Source organism: Tamandua tetradactyla, chromosome X (genome assembly GCF_023851605.1).
Source record: "Tamandua tetradactyla isolate mTamTet1 chromosome X, mTamTet1.pri, whole genome shotgun sequence".
NCBI lineage: Eukaryota > Metazoa > Chordata > Mammalia > Pilosa > Myrmecophagidae > Tamandua > Tamandua tetradactyla.
Window position 1 is genome coordinate 140,963,120 of NC_135353.1, and position 21,078 is coordinate 140,984,197.

Genomic DNA, 21,078 nt, shown 5'->3' on the forward strand with positions numbered 1-21,078 from the left:
TGAAGAGAAAGGAGAGAACATCACCATGTGATGGAAAGCCGAGGTTCCCAAGGATTGGTGGTCAGCCAGAGTGCTCCAGACCCTTCCAACCTCTGAAACTGTGAGCTAATAAATTCCCATTGTCCAGGCCAGCCTGTGGTGTGGTGTTTGACATAGCAACCTGGAAAACTAAGAGAGAGGGCTTACCTCATTCCCTACCCGGGCCTCAGTTTAAAAGCGCACGGATTATATTCGGTGGATTTAGGCACAAAAGTAACTCCTTTTGGGGATAAAGTTTGAACTCTGACATGATATGGGAGAGCCACATCCTTTGAAGCTAGTAAAAGAAACTTTCTAACCTGAGTCCAATTTCAGTTGGCTGAATGATGCAGGATTTATTTTTGTTAGTGCCTGTGGCTGTGAAATGTCCTTCTCGGTTGTTTAATAAGGTGAGAAGAGGCAGATACCATTCATTGTAAAGATGATGGTTCCCCTATAGAATGAGCTATAACTTTCCAGTTTCCAATTTGGAACTCTGAAGGCTTAAATGATGTACCAAACTAAACATGTAAAAGTTTATCCATCTCTCTGAATGGTTTACCAAACTAAATATGTAAAATTTATCCATCTCATGGGCGGGCCGCGGTGGCTCAGCGGGCAAAGTGCTTGCCTGCTATGCCGGAGGACCTCGGTTCGATTCCCGGCCCCAGCCCATGTAACAAAAACGGAGAAACAGAATACAATAAAACAAGAAAATGTTTAAAAATGTTTCCCTTTCTTCCTTCCTTCCTTCCTTCTATCCTTCCTTCCTTCTCTCTGTCTTTCCTTTAAAAAAAAAAAAAAAAAAAAAAAAAATTTATCCATCTCTGTTTCCACCAAAAGTGTACATATAATGGGAAAATTAGAGTTTTATTTCTCAGAACTTTACCGGATGTATCACAGTAATAGAAATCCCTTGATTTGCTCTTTTTTCTTCTCTCTTTCTTCCTAATCTGTTCTAAGAAACTGTTTTCATTATTTGACCAGGTTATTGAAATTATTTTTGTTGATTGTTCTGCATTCTGAAGTCTGTAGGTACCATTTTCTGTTTGATGAGCTCACTCTGCTATTCTTCCTGCAGAGCAAATGAGAAATAATATAAACTTGAACAGATCACTAATCTCCTTTAACTAAACCATCATAATTTATGTTTGCTTCAATTCTAATGGTTTTCTTTAAACACACTTAAATCTGAGTATATCAATATAGTGTACATATAAAAAATCCCCTAGCTATAACCACTGGTGTCTAAATTTAGCTTGTCGACAATATTATTGACAATGCAAGAAATTGCATCAATGCCCTGAAGGAACCCGGGATAAAACAAAACAGAGTGAGATTTCCTACCCCTCTTGAATAAGAAAGTGAGGAGAATGGCTCTATGGTTAGCAAACTAGTGTAGGAGTTAAAACTCCTGGAAGTAACAGCACTGTTTGAAATACTTGCATATTAATCATAGAATTACTAAATGCACACTTTGTACAAAATCAGACATTTTAATCTAAATACTGTATGGGGTCATAAAATGAACTCCCTTCAATTCTTATTCTCACACTGTGGGATTTAGAGTCAGGTGTCAACTTGGCCAGGTGAAGGTACCAAGTTGTATTGCTGGCGACATGAGCCAATGGCGTGTGAACCTCATGTATTGCTCATTGCATCTGCAGTAGGCTAGGAAGCTGTGCCTGCTGCAATGAATGATGTTTGATTTAATTGGCTGGTGAGATTAAATGAGAGAGCACAACGTAGCACAGCCCAAGCAGCTCAGCATACCTCATCTCAGTACTTGCAGCTCAGCTTAGGCCTTTTGAGATACAGAAAGGAAACACCCTGGGGAAAGTTGTTGGAACCCAGAGGCCTGGAGAGAAGGCCAGCAGAGATCACCCTGTGCCTTCCCATGTAAGAAAGAAACTCAGTTGAAAGTTAGCTGCCTTTCCTCTGAAGAACTATACATTTTTAACTAAATAAATCCCCTTTTATTGAAAGCCATTCTATCCCTGGTGTGTAGTTCCAACAAACTAGAACACACACCAATAAAATATATAACTTGAGACCACTCTGTTCCAAAAGCCAATGTATTAAGTTTTCTAGGTACGTTTTTGCAGCCTCCTCTTCCTGACTTAAGGGAAATCTTCATAAAAGTTTGCATATAAATATTCTACTGAAGCCACAAGAAGTTTCCCCTATGGCAAGGCAAATGAAAATGTTCTAGCCTCCTGAAGTTACAGTCATATAAATTATCTTCCACAAAGAACAGTGCAAAAGTCTGAGCCTGCATCTGAAGTTATGTGATGAGTAGTCTGAGCCGTGTATGCAAGGACTCCTAAAACCCTTCTTTATTTGCACGTGAGCTTATTTCTGCCAAATTGCTATTTAATTTTCATGCACAGTATTAGTCTTCACACCTATTCATTTGGCATCGGATGTGTATGTATGGGCTTTCATTCTGCAAAACAGAAAACCAGGACTTTGGACATCCTTGGTGACCCCAAAATTGAAACGTTCTTTATCTAGTGCTTGTCAGAACACTAACACACACAGACACACACACACACAAATGTAGTGGTTCCATTTAATATATATGTCATATGAATGCTTTTTGCACTACTTGCTAGATAGATTTAAATTTTTTAGCACAAACTTTAACAGATTTAAATTTTTATTTTCCCTTTTCACACTTCTTTAGAAATTGGATTGATGAGAATCCTCGGAAGATATAATTCCAGAGCATGTATTAGAAAAAAATATACAAAAGAAAAGGGAGAAACAATTATGTATCACAGTGATGATTAGTTAAGAGCGTGTTATTAATGATTTCTAAAACAATATAACTAATACCTACAGAGTAAAATATGGTGTTATAAGATCATTAAACATTTTAGAATTTAAGTGAAAATGAACTAGACAGTCTCTAAAATACATTCAATAGTTAAGAGTAAAGACCAGGGAAGATAGACTTCTCTAGAGGTTCTAGTTTGCTAGCTGCCGGAATGCAATATACCAGATAGGGAATGGCTTTTAAAAGGGGGAATTTAATGAGTTGCTAGTTTACACTTCTAAGGCCGAGAAAATGTCCCAATTGAAACAAGTCTATAGAAATGTCCGATCTAAGGCATCCCATCCAGGGAAAGATACCTTGGTTCAAGAAAACTGATGAAGTTCAGGGTTTCTCTCTCATGTGAGAAGGCACATGGTGAACATGGTCAGGGCTTCTCTCTCAGCTAGAGGGGCCATGGAGAACACGGCATCACCTGCTAGCTTCTTCTCCCGGCTTCCTATTTCATGAAGCTCCCTGGGAGGCATTTTCCTTCTTCATCTCCAAAGGCTACTGGCTGATGGACTCTGCTTCTTATGGCTATGTTGTTTTGCTTTTCTCTCTCTGAATCTCCCATTCTCCAAAGCGTTTCCTCTTTTATAGGACTCCAATAAACCAGTCAAGGCCCACCAAAATGGGTGGAGACATGTCATCACCTAATCCAGCTAAACAACAACTCTTGACTAAAATACATCATCCAGGGAGATGATCTGATTACAGTTTCAAACATATAGTATTGAATAGGGATTATTCTACTTTTATGAAATGGGATTTTGATTAAAACATGGCTTTTCTAAGGGGCATACATCCTTTCAAACCAGCACACTTGAGTTTGCGTAATTATTAATCACTGTTATTTCATCTCAGCTTCTGGTAGTTTGAAGAAGAGATATAAAGCAGGAGACAGCACATAGCCAAAATAAATAAGCAATGTTACTTGTCTACATGATGGTGTGAAAATTTATTAACTTGGAGAAAGCCTTCTAACACATTCATGAGGAATTCTCTCCATTTAATTAATAAGTGATCTCTCATATCCACACCTGGTTATAAACCTGACCTTGTGCAAGCTTCATCCATTTTTGATGCTGTTTTCCTCTGGGTAAGATGTACATCATCTGGTAGTTACCTCATACTTTGACAATAATAGTAATATTGACACAGTGAAAGCTGTACTTAGAGAGCATCTTCTAGCCTTAAGTATTTTCTTTTTTTAAAGAAATAAAAGAAGTATATATCTTACGATAATTCACAGAATTCAGGTTGTAATGGTTGGATAGTTATACAAAAAAATGCCCCCAAGTGCTGTACAGATCTTGGAAATGAATTGAAAATATAATACCCTTTTTAACCTAGCAGACTGGCAAAACTAAAAAAGCTGAAACATCTATTACTGGTGAAGGAAAGGCTACTTGTATATTTCTGGCTGAAATATGAAATGCCAAATCCTTTTTAGAAAGACGACTTGAAACACTAAGATTTAAAAATACTATACCCTTTGATCCAGTAGGTAAATTCCAGGGAATTGATGCTATAACAGTAGAAGCATCAGTATGTGAGGATGTATATGCAAGACGTTTATTCCAACATTTTATAAAGTGACAAAACAAAACAAAATAAACATCAAAGCCCTAGAAAGAAAGTGAATGTCACCAACAGGGGGCTAGCTAAATCATCTCTGACGTTTATAGACTATGAACTATTATGCAGCCATTAAAAATATATGAATAAAAGGTATTATCGTGTGAAAAAGCAATATTTCACAGAATCTCTATAGCATGGCAATTTTGTAGACTATAAAACCCCATAAGATTCTTTATATGTACGTATAATGTATAGGTACATTCACATATATATATATATATATATGCATCTATAAGGATGGTATCGTATGACTAGGGAGAAGAATATGGAAAAAAAACACTTTGGGACTATTAACACAGGTTGGGGGAGAAGAAATGAGGGATGAGCAAGATGGAAAAGAAAAATGGCCTCAAAAAAGAAAAAACTAGAGCTTGAGTCATGTGTGAGACCTTACTCATGCCTTTACATAAAATAATATATTTGTGTGGGCGTAGACATAGAGAAACAGAGAGAGAAAGAGACGTTAAAGTAAAATGTTGCTTTAAGAAGAACAAAAGTAAGATTATATATATATATACACATACACACGGAACACTTAGCACAAACATTAGCCTGTAGTTGCAACTCAGAACACAGGGGCGGATTTATTTCTTACTACACAACTAGAGGAAAACGAAATCCTCACTTATTGTAGCATCACTTGATGGTTTGCACAACTTTCAAGAGGAGCGAAGGCAGGTAATGACTGTGGCGTGATGGGGTACCCTCTAAGGCACATGCAATAGCAAATATATGGGTGAAGCACCACCTATAAACCATGCTATTTACTCATTGGGCCCTAGGATTTGGACCACCAACTAGACAGAGATTGTCTCTGCTCTCTAATTGCTGAAGGTTTAGGGGTAAACTGGCAATAAAGAGCGAATATAACAAGGGTAGCATGGGTGATAGAATGCTCACCTTCCATGCTGGAGACCTGGGTTCGATTCCCAGACCATGCACTCCCCCCCAAAAAAAGGAACCTAATGTAAATATAACTGTAACTCAACAAGAAGTTACCCAAACTGAAATGTACTGTTGAAGCTGCCTACAGAATGGCTCCACAAAACTAAAATATCTAACAGTATGCTCTTAGTGTTTCCTGTCTCTTGACAAAAGATACAGCCACATGATTATTACTGTATCCACTTTTTGAGGTACAATGAAAGGTGCAGTCTATTATTATAAAATACATGTTTCTTAGGGTTCAGAATAGAGAAAAAAGCTGGTTGTTCCTGACAAAATTGTTAGCTTCCTTGTATTAGCTAACGAGACTTCCATCATTGAGCTTAGCTGCCTTTTTCTGTGCCCAAAAGCGTTACCCAAAATCTGTTTAACCTCTCCGGTACTTTCATTTGTTGACTTCAGAATGCCATCATCCCTTCCCAACACTCAGTTCCTGCTCCTATGTGAGTTGTAAAACTTCTTCATATTCTAGCCCCAGATTGTTTAACAACTTTACCCTTTGCTCCTTGTCCCTGAATAAATACCTCTAATTATCAATCAAATAGTTCTCTTTACTCTTGCCCTATTCCTTTAGCCGTTTTGTCTCCTCTCCCTGGCATACTTTCACTACCTGCCACATTCTTTCTCCCAGTGTTTATATTCCTGCTTCACAAATTCAATTAATACTTAAGAACCCCTCATTCTTTCATGTACTGTGCCATGCTATTTTTTTCTCTCCCAGGAGGTCCTGTTACACATTGAACAAACTTCTACTTTTGCAATTATCTGCTTTATTTTAAATAGTTATATGTGGCCTGCTAGTAAACTGTGAGCTTCTTGACATTAGGAGTTCTGTCTTACTCTTCTTTTTCACAGCTCAGTACCTGAGCACTACAGAGATTGTACCTGAGAAGGGACTATATGAGAATGAGGAAATAAGAGGACCATCTCCTTGCAGGCACAGTGAGAAGGCTTACGAGAGTGGGAAAGAGTGGCTGGCATCTTGTGGCTTGCACTAGGTCTCTCCAAGATCAGCCCTGTGGCAACTCACTTTTGTGTTCTAAGTCCCTAGAACTCACTTTTGTGTTCTAAGTCCCTAGATTGGTACCTGGGATATCACAAAAATCTGTTGAATTAATGTGCATTGAATTATTTGCCAAATTGAGGAATTAATGAATAAATATATAAAGGTATAGTAAGTCTGCCATGTGGAGGTATCCCTCTACTGCCACATGACACATGCCCGAATGGACTAAAATGGTGGTGCTTTCTTGTTCTTGAGTATATCTTCCCTGGGATCTCTGTTTTCACTTCTCTGATAAATTCTGGAAGCTTGTTATGTTCTGCTTTGCATAATTAAAACAAAAATATTATAGTAGATCATTACCTGTGTGTATAGGGCAATCCTATGTGAATCCCCAAGCATCTAAAATGATTAAATTAACTACGGCCTGCTGAATTAGGGAGAATTTGCATGGAATACTCCTGAAATTCAACTGTGGAAACATAAGCATCTGCATTGCCAACATTAATAGAAATGTGCTATCTTGCCATGGCTTTGCACCCTAGTTTTTCTACACCCGTGAAATCCAGAGTCTTTTAGTTTGACCAGCTTTCAGGATTTCTGTCCATCTACTTCTCGAAAGACCATTACTGAAACATCTGTTTACATGCTGCTTCAGGATGGCGTCTCTGGAAAGTCCATTTGGTATCATCCCCACATCTAATCTATTGCATAGCACAGTAATATCCTCTACTATAAATTATCTGTTATTTGAAGTACTGGCTTTGCTCTTGTTCTTTAATCCTTATTTATATGACTTCACTGTTTTTTTTCTGTAACACTTCTTCTAAACCAACCCACCAATATTTTTCGTATAGTTGGGATACAAAACTAAACTTAAATATTTGATTACCCGTTGAACCTGCCAAGTGAGTCTATGTGGGTAATAATTAACAGTGATTTTTACCCTGAAGAGGAAGTTGCTCTTATGGTCTTCACCTTGATTTTCTAGATAGCTTCATGTATTTAAAATAATAATAAAATTGGGAAAGTAAAAATGAATGGTAAGGTATATATTTCAGAACACAGAGTGAGGATGATGAATCTACCCCACTGGAGGAAGAAATTTGGGAAAGACAGAATGCAGTAAAAATTACTGTAGTAAGGGTTTAGAAACTGAGAAGATCAAAGGTTTAAGTAAATCCAAGCTCAGATATTCAGTGAAGACCTCTAGGGAAGGATGACTGAGAAGATCTCTCAGCCTTTCAGGACAAGAAAAAATAACAGTGTTTTAGAGGTAGCCAAAAGAACATAAAACTAAGGGGATCCATGAGCCAAGGATAGTAAGTAGGGAGAGAAACCTGAGTTCATTTTCATCCTTCATCCCCAGTTCTGTGGTTTCACCCCCATTTATATAAACCTTACACTGAAGTGGCCTATTTGCTTTACTAGAATATTTTCTCTTTTTAAAGCCTACCTTTATGCTTATTTTTCAATTAACCTTTTAAATAAATTTTGATATAATTATAGATTTGCATACAGTTTTAAGAAATTATTCAGACACATCTTGCGTGTCCTTTGCCCAGTTTTCCTTGGGAGTAACATCTGCCGAAGCTTTAGGGTAATATGACAACGAAGGTATTGGGTTGATACAATCCAGCAGTCATAGTCAGTTCTCCCCAGATTTACTTGTACTTGTGCATGTGCAGAGTGTTTATATTTAGTTCTGTACATTTTTGCATGTATTGGTTTCGGTATCTGCCATCACAGTCCAGCACCTCCCCATCCCTAATCTCTGACAAGCTCCAGTCTGGTCATCATTTCTATAATTTTTCTCTTCAAGAATGTTATTTAAAATGAATCATACAGTATGTGTACTTTGGGATTGGCTTTTTTCCATTCATCAATCCCCTTGAGATGCATCCAAGTTGCTGTGTGCATCAATAGTTTGTTCCTTTTCATTGCTGATCGGTATTCTATGGTACAGATGTACCACTGTGTTTATTCAACAATTCACCTTTGAAGGACATCTTGATTATTTCCAGAGTTTTTGTATCAAACATAACAGTGGTAGGAAAATTTGCTTAAAGTGTGTTTTTTTCACTGACCATAAATTTTCATTTCTCTGGGATAAATGCCCAAGAGTGCAATTGCTGGGTTGTATGGTAAGTGCACATAAAGTTTTTATAAAAAGCAAAACAACAACAAAACACACACTTGTTTCAGGAGTGGCTGTACCATTTTACATACCCACCAATGACATGAATGATACAGTTTCCCCACATCCTCGTTAGCATTTGATATTGTCAATATTCTTTCATTTTAGCCATTGTGATAGGTTTTAATTTGCATATTTCTACTGGCTTATTGATCATCTTTTCATGTGCTTATTTGTCTGATACTTTTGTTTTTTTTTACCATGATTCCACCTAAAAATGAGAGAAGTATGAAAAGGCAGAGGATTTAGGAATTCACCTTGATTAAAACAACAAAAATTTCCAGATTTTAATTCCCAGGCCCATTCTGATGGAGAAGAGAGAGAGCTGGCAATTACCTCCATTGTTTATTAGAGTTCTATTATTATTTTCTGAAACGGGATTTTAAAAAAAATCAAATGTAGCCAACCCTAATTATAACAACATTGCTCTGAGCTATATAGAAAGCTTGATGAAATTTCTTTTTTAAGTTTTTAGTCTATATTGGGAAGCAAGTTTTAATTTTAGGCATTCTTTGTGAGTTATGATCATTACCCATTTTATTTAGAGAGAATTTGATTGGCCCCTCTGGTCATATTGTGAAAGTACTTTCATTTCTTATCTCATAAATTGTTTAGAAACACTGGGTTGCAGGAGAAAGTACATTTGCAAATGCCATTTCATTTTTTACAGTATTTTTTAAAAGTTGCAGTGTTGCTTAGGTTCTGAAAAATAGCTAAATGCAATTGCCTTCTCATTTTTGTTTTCTTTCCAAATAGGTGTTTGGTTTTCTTCCTTCAAATGCTTTTCCCTTCTCTTTAACAGGTTGATTTAGTGAATATTGGAAGCACTGACATTGTCGATGGAAATCATAAACTGACTCTGGGCTTGATTTGGAATATAATCCTCCACTGGCAGGTGAGAACACTGATGAATGCTGCCTCTTTGGCTGAGCATTCCTTTCATTTTTGCCCTTGACCTGCAAAACAAACATGTATATCTCTAACAATACCTAGCCTATCTCCAGAGTGCTGCTTTTTAAATTGGCACAACTCCTGTTATCTGAAATGTGAAGGATCATGAGATTATAAAACCAGCTCTGGCACATTTACAGGAGTATTTTTCTAAATTTAGTTCACCGGGTAGTGATGTGGCAACAAAGGAAAAGTTTCATCGGTAGGTTTTAAGAAAAACTTTTCACAAATATGCTCTTTGCTATAACTCACCCATAGATGAATATATACAATTTCATTAAAAGAAAGATATTTCTTTCTTATTAACTACTACCAAAAGAATGAAACTTTGTCAATCTTTTGTGTAGTCAGTGTGAACCAATGCCAATAAAAGAATAATGGAATATGATTATCTGTAAGAATACACAAACTTATTTTATACTCTGATTTGGAAATTGCCTTTTTATTCTGAACTACCCCAACATAAGGTCCTTTGAATGCCTGTATTTACTGGATATCTGCAAAGCGGATCCTAAGGTTGTTTGGTTTAGTGAAATGAATATACTTGTTTTTTCAGTCAGGCCAACATGGGCTTAAGTTTCAACTCCTCACTCTCCATTTTAAGGACATTGGATATAATGTTGACCCCTTCTGGGTCATAGTTTCTTCACTGTCAAAATAGAAATAATAATAATGGCCATGTGTATTTCTTGTCAAGCTTAAATGAAAGAGTAGCCGTAAAACACTCAGCACAGAGCACCATTTTCGTTAGAGATGTATCGTAAAAATAGCATTGATTACTTAGAGCTTTCTACTCATTTAAAGAATTTTCAAGAAAATTGAGTTGTCTGCTTTTTACTAGGAGGGATTTTTAAAAAATAAAACAGCTTTATTCTGATATAATTTATATCCCATAAAATTTACCCATTCTAGGTGTACAAGTCAATGAATTGTAATACATTTGCAGAGCTGTAACAGCCATTACCACAGTGAATTTTCACACATCTCTACCATCCTGCAAAGAAATATCATTGGTTTTTTGCCGTAACTCTAGAATCCTGCTCCCAGCCTTAGGCAACCATTAATCTGTTTTCTGCCCCTAAATATTTGACCTTGTATGCATTTCCTATCATTGGAATTGTCAAAGAAAAAACTGCTTTGGACAATTTTAAAAAGGCAGGGATGGCATTATTCATGACTCGCTCCAGGAGGGGAAAGAGAGTAGAACTCAATTCCTTTGAAAAGAAGGACAGCAAACATTTTAAGGACTGGAAGCATGGGTTGGAGGGAAGACATTGGAAGATAGTAAGGTAGACTGATCACTGGGGTGGGTGAGTGATTTACTGAGATTGCATTTAGGACAATTTGGTTCCATGGAGATGGGTGAGGGATTTTGCAATTAGGGTCATTTGGTTTGGAAAGTCTTCCTTTGCTGTAATTAGGCCACTTATGGTCTGTAAGGGCTGGGAGATCGGGAACTGCCCAGTTAGGAGCATCTCTGAGCCAGAGTAGCATAAAGGCTATGGTGAGAGGGAGAGGGAAGAAGGAGGTTGGGGGCAGTGTTGACATTTACAATAGGTAGGGTCTGAAGTTATCTTTTTTCTCATCGTTGTTCCTGCAGTACTAGTTCTTTTGCTCTGCACTCCCACTATTGTAAGATCAGTTTCAACAAATTCAGGACAGGGGAGGGAGGGAGTATGTAGGGGCTTAGGAGGAGTAAGGCTGACAGCTTGGTCAAGAAAAGGATCAACAGTCTTGGTCAGAATCACATAGTATGAGTTTCTTTAATCTAACTTCTTACACTGAGCACAGTGTTTGACGGTCAACCCTATTGTAACATGTATCAGTATTTTATTTAATAGGGTTGCCTTTTATCTTGAATTGTAGATTGGTGTTGCTCAGAGTCCAGCAGCACATAGACCAGAAGTGTACCTACTCAACTTAGTAGCTATATTGCTCCCACAATGGCCCCCATATCTTTTGATTCCAAATCATGTGGACAGACTCAACTGTATTTCACAGCATTGTGAGAAGAGTGAAAGAGCAGCCAGAATTGCTAACAACACAGACCAGGTCATAAGATCTTCATTTGAGCCAAAAGTTGCCCAATTCTCAACACATTCCATATTATAATAGTGTCAAGTAGTTGCCCCCACCAAACTGATTTCGTTCTGTTGCACAGGGCTTCTCAAACTCTTCTGAAGAAGAAACAGTTCTGCCCACAATCCATCACAGACCACCTTGTTTTTTAAATAAAATAAAATTGAATTAACATAAAAAGAAAAATCCATTCAAATACAAGCCCCATTTTATTATCATATTCAGTAGACATATATATTATTATGTAAAATTGCTACGGAAGTTTCTAGCACTTATTCTCAGACGTTGTAGTCCTCTTATGATAGTCCAGCAACAAATGGTTTGTGGAGTGACCTCAGTTTGCAGATCACACTTTGAGCAGCACAAATGTTGGTCATGGCAAATCCAGTAGAAGAATTCAGCCATGCACAGAACCCCCCCAAATCTCTTTCAGATGTATTCATCATCCAGGCTCTCTTTCTTATGTCTCTCATATTTTCATCTATGCAAAACCATTTCCAAGTCCATCTCAACTCACCCAAAGCAGAAATATCACCTTTCTGATATTTTCTTCACTTGCTTTGGAGCTCCTCATTTTTATTATTAGTATGTGGAGGGGCTCCTGCACCCAGGAATGCCAGGAGGAATACTTTTGCAGTCTTTTCTTGTCTAAGACCTTTGTGTACTCTGCTGTTTTCCACCTATGTCCTCAAATCATCATATCCCTGTGGTTAGGAGGGTACTGATTCTTCCAAGCTTCTCCCTTATCACATCTCTTCAACTGTCACATGTCTATGTTTTCTTAAATCTACCAAGTGCAGTTTATTTTATTATTTCTCCTGCTCAGTGCTCCTCATGAAAACCCAGTGAATCTCAAAAGCTATTTTGACCGAGATTACTTATTTACCTTACCGCTAATCAGAGATGTTCTTGAATCTCATTAAAGGTTAGAAGACATTCTAGCCAAATTTACACACTTTCCAGATATATCAGATTGAGAATGGCATTAGGGAATGAAAAAATGTGACTCCTTTGTTCCAGTGCCACGTACTGTATGTTGTTAATAGCATTGCAGACCCTACTGACAAGATGGCGCCACAAGACATCCCTAGGAATGTTTCTCCTTAGAGATATCTAAACTAAAGGGTGGATTCAACTCACTTGGAACTCTGGAGGATGAAAGAAACTGGAGAAATAATCCATAAAAGCTGAATTGAAGAAAAGAAACACCCCCCTTCCACCACTACCCCCCCCCCCCAAAAAAAAAGAGGCAGGAGAGCGGCATGGATATGCCTGTCTGGAACCCTCTGCCATGTTCTGTCCCCTGTTGTTTAAAGGACACACAGCAGAATCACTTTGGCCCAGGCACTTCCCCCTATAACCACAGACCATAGAGCCTCCCACAGCAGTGACATAGAGCCCTACATACATTAAGGCACAGGGCCACAGGGCCACATAGACCCAAGGTGGAGCTCTAGCAGATGGTATATGCATACATAAGAAGTAATCCTCTGGAAACCAGAATAGTCCCCTGTAAACCAGAATAATTGGCAAGCTGTGTACACTCCCAGTTTGGGCCCTAGTTGCTGGTGCTCCTAAATGGAAAAAAACAGGGGTTGTGGTTTGAATGGAATAGAAAGAGGGGGTGGTGGTTTGAATGCTGATCTCATTTGGCACCATCGATAGGGCTCCTTTAACACTCAAGTTACCAGAGGTAGAAAAGGTACGTGAAGTAGGGAAACTGAACTGGTGTAATGCACGGCAAGTACAGGACTGAAAGCTAGAAAGAAAAAGTGGCCTAGAGCATGAAAGAGGAGTTGAGTAAATCATAGATGCTGGTAACAAAAATTTGGATAAAAACCAAACAGAATAGCCCAGGACTCCCAGAAGAAGAACAGAGAAAAGGAAATCCTCTCCTTGAGGGGAAACATTTGCAAATAATAGGCTAATGATGAACGTTACTGTGCACATCCAGGGCAAGAAGAAGGTGCAGAAAGACCTGAGAATAAATCCAAACTGTTAAACACAGGATGCTCGAGAGGTTTTGTATAAAATGCAACAAGCATTGAAGAAAAGCCTTAACACACAGCTCATCTACACTAAAACCCTAGGCAAGAGGGAGAAACTGACTTCCTGAGTTACCACATCAAAATAATCAAATGCCCTAACATCAACAAAAGATCTCAAGCCATACAAAGAAACAGGAAGAAATGGCCCATTCAAGGGAACAAATAAATTTTCAGAGGAAACAGTCAAAACACTAATCAAAGACATTCAATCCAATTTCTTAAATCAATTCAGTGCTAAAGGAAAAATGGATTTAGTATAAACTAAATATGGATGTTAAAACTAAGGATATAAAGAAGATGATGTATGAACAAAAAGAACACTTAGAAAATTTTAAAAAACAGAATTTAAGGGAATGAAACACACAACAGTGGAGGTTGAAAATGCACTAGAGGTGCTCAACTGCAGATTGAGCAGACATAAGAAAGAATTAGCAAACTAGAAGACAACATAATCAAAACTATATAGTAGGAAGAGGGATAGAGGAAAGAATGAAAAGAAAAATGAACAGCACCTAAGGGACCTGGGGGTCAACATAAAACATATCAAAATATGCATTATGGTATTCCCAAAAGGAGAGGAGAAGGAAAAATAGAATATTTGAGGAAAGAATGGTTGAAAATATCCTAAATCTTTTGAAAGACATAAATATACATGTCTAAGAAGTGCAATAAACTCCAAACAGGATAAATCACAATAGATCTACCCCAGGACACATACTAATAAAACTTTCAATTGCCAAAGATAGAGAAAATTCTGAAAGCAGCAAGAGAAAAATGATTCATAATATACAAGGGATCCTCAATAAGAATAAGTACTGATTTTTCAATATAAACCTTGGAGGCTCATAGAGAATCCTGGAAAATCCAAAACAAAGCTACTACAGCTAATAAATCAATTAATCCAAGTGGCAGAGTAGACCAATATGCAAAAATCAACAGTGTTTCTATACAGTAATAATAAACAATATGAAGAGGAAATCAAGGGAAAAAATCCATTTAGTAAAGTGATCAAAAGAAGCAATATCTATGAATAAATGTAACCAGAATGTAAAGGAATTGTGCCTAGGAACCTACAAATCACTGTTGAAAGAAACCTGAAAGACCTAAATAAATAGAACAACATATTATGTTCATGGATTGGGAAGCTAATTATTGTGAAAATATCAGTTCTACCTTAATTCCTATACAAATTCAATGAATTCCAATAAAATTCCAACAGATATCTTTGCAGGAATGGAGAATCCAATCATCGAATTGATATGGAGGAGAAAGTGGTCCCAAAAAGCCAACATCATCTTATAAAAGAAGAAAAAAGTTGGAAGACACATACTTCCTGATTTTCAAACTTATTATAAAGCTACTATTGTCAAAACAGCATGGCACTGGCACAAGAACATAGATATAGACCAATGGGATTGAAAATAGAGTTCAAAAATAAATCCTCATATCTATGGCTAATTGGTTTTTGATAAGGATGCCAAGTCCACTTAGTGGGGAAAGAACAGTCTCTTTAACAAGTGGAACTGTGAGAATTGAATAACCATATATAAAACAATGAAAGTAGACTCCTACCTCATACCATATACAAAAATTAAGTCAACATGGAAGAAAGACTTAATTGTAAGAACAAAATTTATAACATTCCTAGAGTAAAACAGAGAAGAATATTCAGGGCCTTGTTTTATGCAGTGGTTCCTTAGACTACACCAATGGTACAAGCAACAAAGAAAAAATAGATACATGGGACTTCATCACAATGAAAAACTTTTGTATATTGAAGGACTTAATCTAGAAAGTAAAAAAATATCCTCAAAAGTGGGACAGAATATTTAGAAACCACATATATTAGTCTGCTAATGTGGCCGGAATGCAACACACCAGAAATGGAATGGCTTTTTAAAAGGGAATTTATTAAGTTACAAGTTTACAGTTGTAAAGGCATCCAGAGAAAGATACCTTGACTCGAGAAAGGCCAATGTCTGTCACATGGGAAGGCACATGGCTGGCATCTGCTGGTCCTTGTTCCTGATCCCATTGCTTTCAGCTTCTGGTGCCAGAGGTTTCCTCTTTAAGTATCTGTGAGCCTTCACTTAGCTCCTCTGGGACACAACTCTGGGTTCTGGCTTGCTTAATATCTCATGGGAAGGCATGTGGCAATACTGGCTGGGCTTCATCTCCAAACATCTGTGTCTAGGCATCTGCTCTCTCTAGTTGGCATTCTGAACATCTCTAAATGTCAGCATTTCTGTTGGCTCCCAAACAACTATTCTCCGAGCAATTAAGCATCCTCTGAAATGTTTCCCCTTTTAAAGGACTCTTGTAAACTAATCAAGACCCACCTTGAATGGGTGGAGTCACATCTCCATCTAATCAAAATGTCACACCCATACTTGGGTGTATCACATCTCCATGGAAACGATTCAGAGTTTCCACCCCACAGTATTGAATCAGGATTAAAAGAAACATGGCTGCCCCACGAGATTGGATCAGGAAAAAAGGCATGGCTTTTCTGGGGTATATAACAGCTTCAAACTGGCACACCACCTATCTGATGCAAGTTTAATGTCCAGAATATATTCTCTCTGGAGTATTGGAAAAGTTTTGACAACCACTGAACTGTATACTTGAGTAGGGATAAAAATGGAAATGTTAGGTTGCATATAAGTAAACATACAAAAAAATCATAAAACTGTATAACTAAAAGAGTATACCATACCATAATACCAACTGTGGGCTAAAGGTAAGTGTCATTATAATAATGTTTCATTAATTGTTACAAAAGTACTACCCTGATGCAAAATGTCAGTAACAGGGAAACTGTATATCTGAGAGGGGGTTATATGGGAACTCTGTACTTTTTGCATGATTTTTCTGTCAACGACAACTGTTCTAATAAAAAATATATATATAGTGTTGTAGAGGACTTCTCTTTGAACTTGTGAAAACTCAGGAATGCCGATTTTTATTTCCTCTACCACTTTTGAGGACAATTTTTTTTTCTGTTCTAAACTTCAAATAAAATTGTTAACCTGAAAAATAATGCCTATATTGAGGAGAAAGCAGTGTTGAACACAATTGTAAAGTAAACTGTGCATTGGATGTCTTTTTCCCTCTTTGTTTTAAGGTGCAACCCATCATTTTTAAGTTAGCAAACTCAACTCTGGCAACTAGCTGGCAATAAAATCAATTCCTGCAAACAATTTTGAGGTGTGAGAAGTTGGGTCCCCACCTTTGCTTGCTAACGCACAGGAAGGACTCAGTTCCAGAACTAATTTGCTTTGGAAACTTTATAAACTTTATTATTTATGCAACATACGATTAGAAGAGAAAGATGGTTTTTACACTGTTAAAACCCCTCCCTGTAAATTCTAATGCCTTCTCGGAAATACAGTTCTTACTCAGGTTTTCTACAGAACCTTCATATGAACAATGCTTTTCCTGTAGAAGATGATTTCTGTCTCTCTCTGCCCTGTCCCTTCCCTGCAACCCATTCTGATGAAGGTGGTTTTCTGGGAAATAGATTTTGGAATTGAGTTTAGCAGGTAGGATGTTGATTACAGTATGCCCTTGGGGCCAACACTTGTGGAAGTGAGGGTAGGGCAGGAATAAAAAGAAGGAAGAACTAGGGGCTAGCCCAGTACGAGCCTAATGACAGCCTCAGCCAACCCCGGGGGAGCTATGGTACCGGAATGGTCCCTCAGAGGTGTCCCACTGGGGCCAAAATGGCTTACTCTTTATACCACCCTCCTTCATGAGTTGCTAGATGTGGGCTTCCCTGGGAAGAGCATGGCCTTGGGTGAGAGATCTCTGCAATTCGGGCAGTCCTTGAGTGTGCCGACAGCAGAAGGCTGCCTGATGCCAGCTAGCACAAGTCCTTCTTTGAAAAGGAAATGTGGGGGTGCAGCTCCACTTTTGTCACATCTTTGCCTAGTTAACACCTAGTTATTTTTCAAAATTACTGCTCAAAGGACACTTCAAACTTCTCCTTTTGAAAACAGATTTATAACTCTAGATACACACACACACAATTTGCGTCTTAGGGACTGTAAGCTCTGATAACAGGAATACTTTCTGCTTAAAAGCTCACTTTCAGTACCAACTCAGTGCTTGACTCATGGTTGATTCTCTTTAAAGATCTCAGACCGTCTTTTATGTAGGAATAGAAGAAATGATTATCACACACTTTACTTTTTTGCAGGAACATTTGCCCCCCCCCCCAGTAGAAGCAGTACCAATAAGGCTGCAGATGATAAGCTGAATCAGTGGCATAATGATGTTAAAGGAGTTTTGAATTTAATACTTTGTTGTCCTTTAACATTAGGCATATAGAGAGCAGTCTGGCCAAGCATTTCACAAATGAACCCCATTTATCACAGGAGGGTTGCCTAATCAGTGCAAATCCATCACAGCCACCGAGCCAGTGTCTGCTGATTCCAAACCTGGTTCAGCACAGGACAAAAAGTACATGTCCTACAATAGCTATACCTGGAGGTTGTGCAAAGTATAACTTTAGGACGACAAAAAAATATATCGCTTATATAACTATTTGACCTATTTATCCACTGAGTAACTGACTAAATAAGTCGATCAGGATAAAACTAAGCAAACTGGATAATACTCCCCTAAACACTAGAGTTAGCTACCAAGGAATCCTGAAAAATGTATGCAAATATTTCACACCTTCAAATAATTACTTCCTTTACAGAAGATCACCTCAAATCCTTTTGAAGTATTGTAGAGTCAGATTTAATTGTCTATCCTAAAATTTGTCTTGAATCTTTCATAAAAAATTGACTAACATTGGAGATGTTAAAATATGTATTTAGCACAAAGGCATTTTTTCACTTTGGCACCGATGCAGAAGCAAAATAAAATGTCACACTTAGACTACACAATGAATTTTTATCTTCTGATCAGAGTTGCTAGTATTTGAACCTTAGACTTTTCAAAAGGAAAGCTGTTGGTAGCAAGGACTAATCACCTTTACTTATATGTCCTTCCTTGATGTATCTGACAAGGGTCATGACTAACATTAAAAATTACCCTGGTAAATATTTCCCTCATAGATGATGTAGACAGTTTTAGTTCTGTAATGAGGTGTCACTGCTTTCTTGAAGCTTAGGGAAAAAATGCTTAGAATGGATATCTGCATCAGATTAGTTAGAAGAATGAAACTTTGAAATACAATAGCCTGCTGAATGGCATTTGCAACAAAGCCTAGGACAGAATCAAATATACAGAAACCAATTAATGAAAATAAAACCAAGGCAGTACTTGCACAGATCTAAGAAATATATACTCCTTTCCCTTCCTTTGTTGATATTCATTCTTTATTTTAAAGAGACAAACTCATTTCTGTATTCTTTTTCAGTTCAGTCAGTAAAGACAACTTGCATTGTTAAAACTTACAGTCTAAACCATAGGTTTGCTATCTTGCTATATTATGTTATTTGATACTTACATCAAACTCATATGTATTGATAAGGAAACTGGAGTCTCAAAAGCTTAAATAACTTGCCTGTAGTAACACAAATAGTAAATAGGAAAGCCAAAATTTGAGTCTAGGCTTTTGTTTGTAAACAATCTGTTTTAGTTTGCTAAAGCTGCTGGAATGCAATATACAAGAAATGGAGCAGCTTTTAATAAATGGGGGTTTATTTTGTTATAAATTTACAGTTCTTTGGAGTAAAGGCAGGTAGCTTTCATCTGAGTTCCTGTGTCACGTGGGAAGACACAGAGCAATGTCCAATGGTGTTACCTCCTGCCTTCTGAGTTTAAATAGCTTTCTATGGGTTGATTCTTTTCTGCATCTCCAAACGTCTGGGTCTGAGCCTGAGGTGGCTCTGACCACCTCTCTTCTACATCCTCTTTTTAAGCCTCGCTCATTGCTGAATGCACTCCTCTTAGCTCATCACAGATGTAATCAGCCATAGATGAAATTCTCATACTCACGATTTAAGTCCACAGCAACAGAACTGGGCACCATCACCTGGCCAAATTGACACCTGAAGCTAACTTCTACAGAGTCCACCCCTTGTCACCTTGGCAACTATAGACCTTATCTTAAACCATACTTAATGTCTAAATACAAAACAATAATGGGCATATTTTTTGCCTGACATTGCCCATCAGTCCTGCATACAATGCACTAAAAGCTTCCATTTGCAGAGTGCATTCATTTCCTCACAATATCACAAAATCCTTAATCATTTCAGTAACAATACAAATATAATATCAACTGAGAAATGGTGTACAATTTAATCAAAGTTGGTTACAGGCATGGTCTGTCCCAAAGCAAAATTCTCCTCTGGCTGTGGACCTGTGAACTTAGAGCAAGTTATCTGCTTCCAGTATACAAAGAAGGAAGAGTCATAGAATAAATGATCCCATTGCCATGGGGAGGTATTAAAAGGAAAACAGGGATCAGTGGGTCTAAACAATTCTGAAAACCTGTAGGGCAAACTTCATTAGATTTCAAATGAAAAGTCATTCATCCTCGGGGCTTTAGAAAGCAGCAGTCCCACGCTTTCTAAGGGCCTACACAGTGGCCCTGTTTTCTCCAAACACTGGGAAAAGGGCTGCAACTTTGGGCAACAATGGGGAGACCACATTCTGTCAGCCCTACCCTCCTTAAGTACCCAGGTGGCACCCAGATTCTTTGTCATCTCAGGGGCACACACTCAACCCCTTCAGAACAATGGGGTGGCATCCAGGCTCCCCAAATCACCAGGAATGTACTCCACCCTCTCCAAGACCGGAGGCAATAGAACTCTTCCTGACATCGAGGCAGAGGGCCCACCCTCTGCCTCTGGGGCAAACTCACCACCCCCCACCTCCATGTACACAGGTGGTTCTGCTCTCTGGGCCCCAGGTTTCTTGGATTCAGACCTTAGCTTCCATGGTTCTGCCTCTGAGACCATTCTTCCTTCAGTCTTTCCCTTTTCTGTCCCTTTTGGTCCAGGCTGGCAGTGGTTCTGTTTATACAGGTCTCACAAAGGATTTGTTGACTTGGCATGCACCATACAGGAATTGAAGCCATCAGACCATAGGACCTTCTATAAATCCTTTTCTGGAAAACTCCATCTTCAATCCTGGCTTGTCTTGTAATGACTGACTGGTTCCATGTTTGGTTAAATCCTCAAGTGGGGCACCATTCTCTGGGGTCTCACTTTCTGGAAACCCAGGATTTTCCAGACCATCAATTTCTGGTTTCTTTACAGCCAGAAATTCAGTTCTTAGCCTATCCCTCTCTTGTTATACTTTAGTATAAGCCGCAAAGAGAAACCAGGCTGTATCCTCCACATTTTTCTTAGAAATTTTCTCTGCCAAGTATCCCAGATCATCATATTCAAGTTCTCCCTTCCACAAGAAATATTTT

General features: G+C 38.1%; 1 protein-coding gene across 8 annotated transcripts in view; it reads left to right on the forward strand.

Moving 5' to 3' along the window:
- DMD (dystrophin) overlaps window positions 1–21,078 on the forward strand; it is a 2,428,671-nt gene that overhangs the window by 705,211 nt on the left and 1,702,382 nt on the right. For all 8 annotated transcript variants that reach the window (XM_077145121.1, XM_077145123.1, XM_077145120.1 and 5 more), the window contains exon 5: window positions 9,425–9,517. In XM_077145121.1, the coding sequence (XP_077001236.1) occupies window positions 9,425–9,517 (93 nt within the window). The remainder of the gene's footprint in view (window positions 1–9,424; window positions 9,518–21,078) is intronic.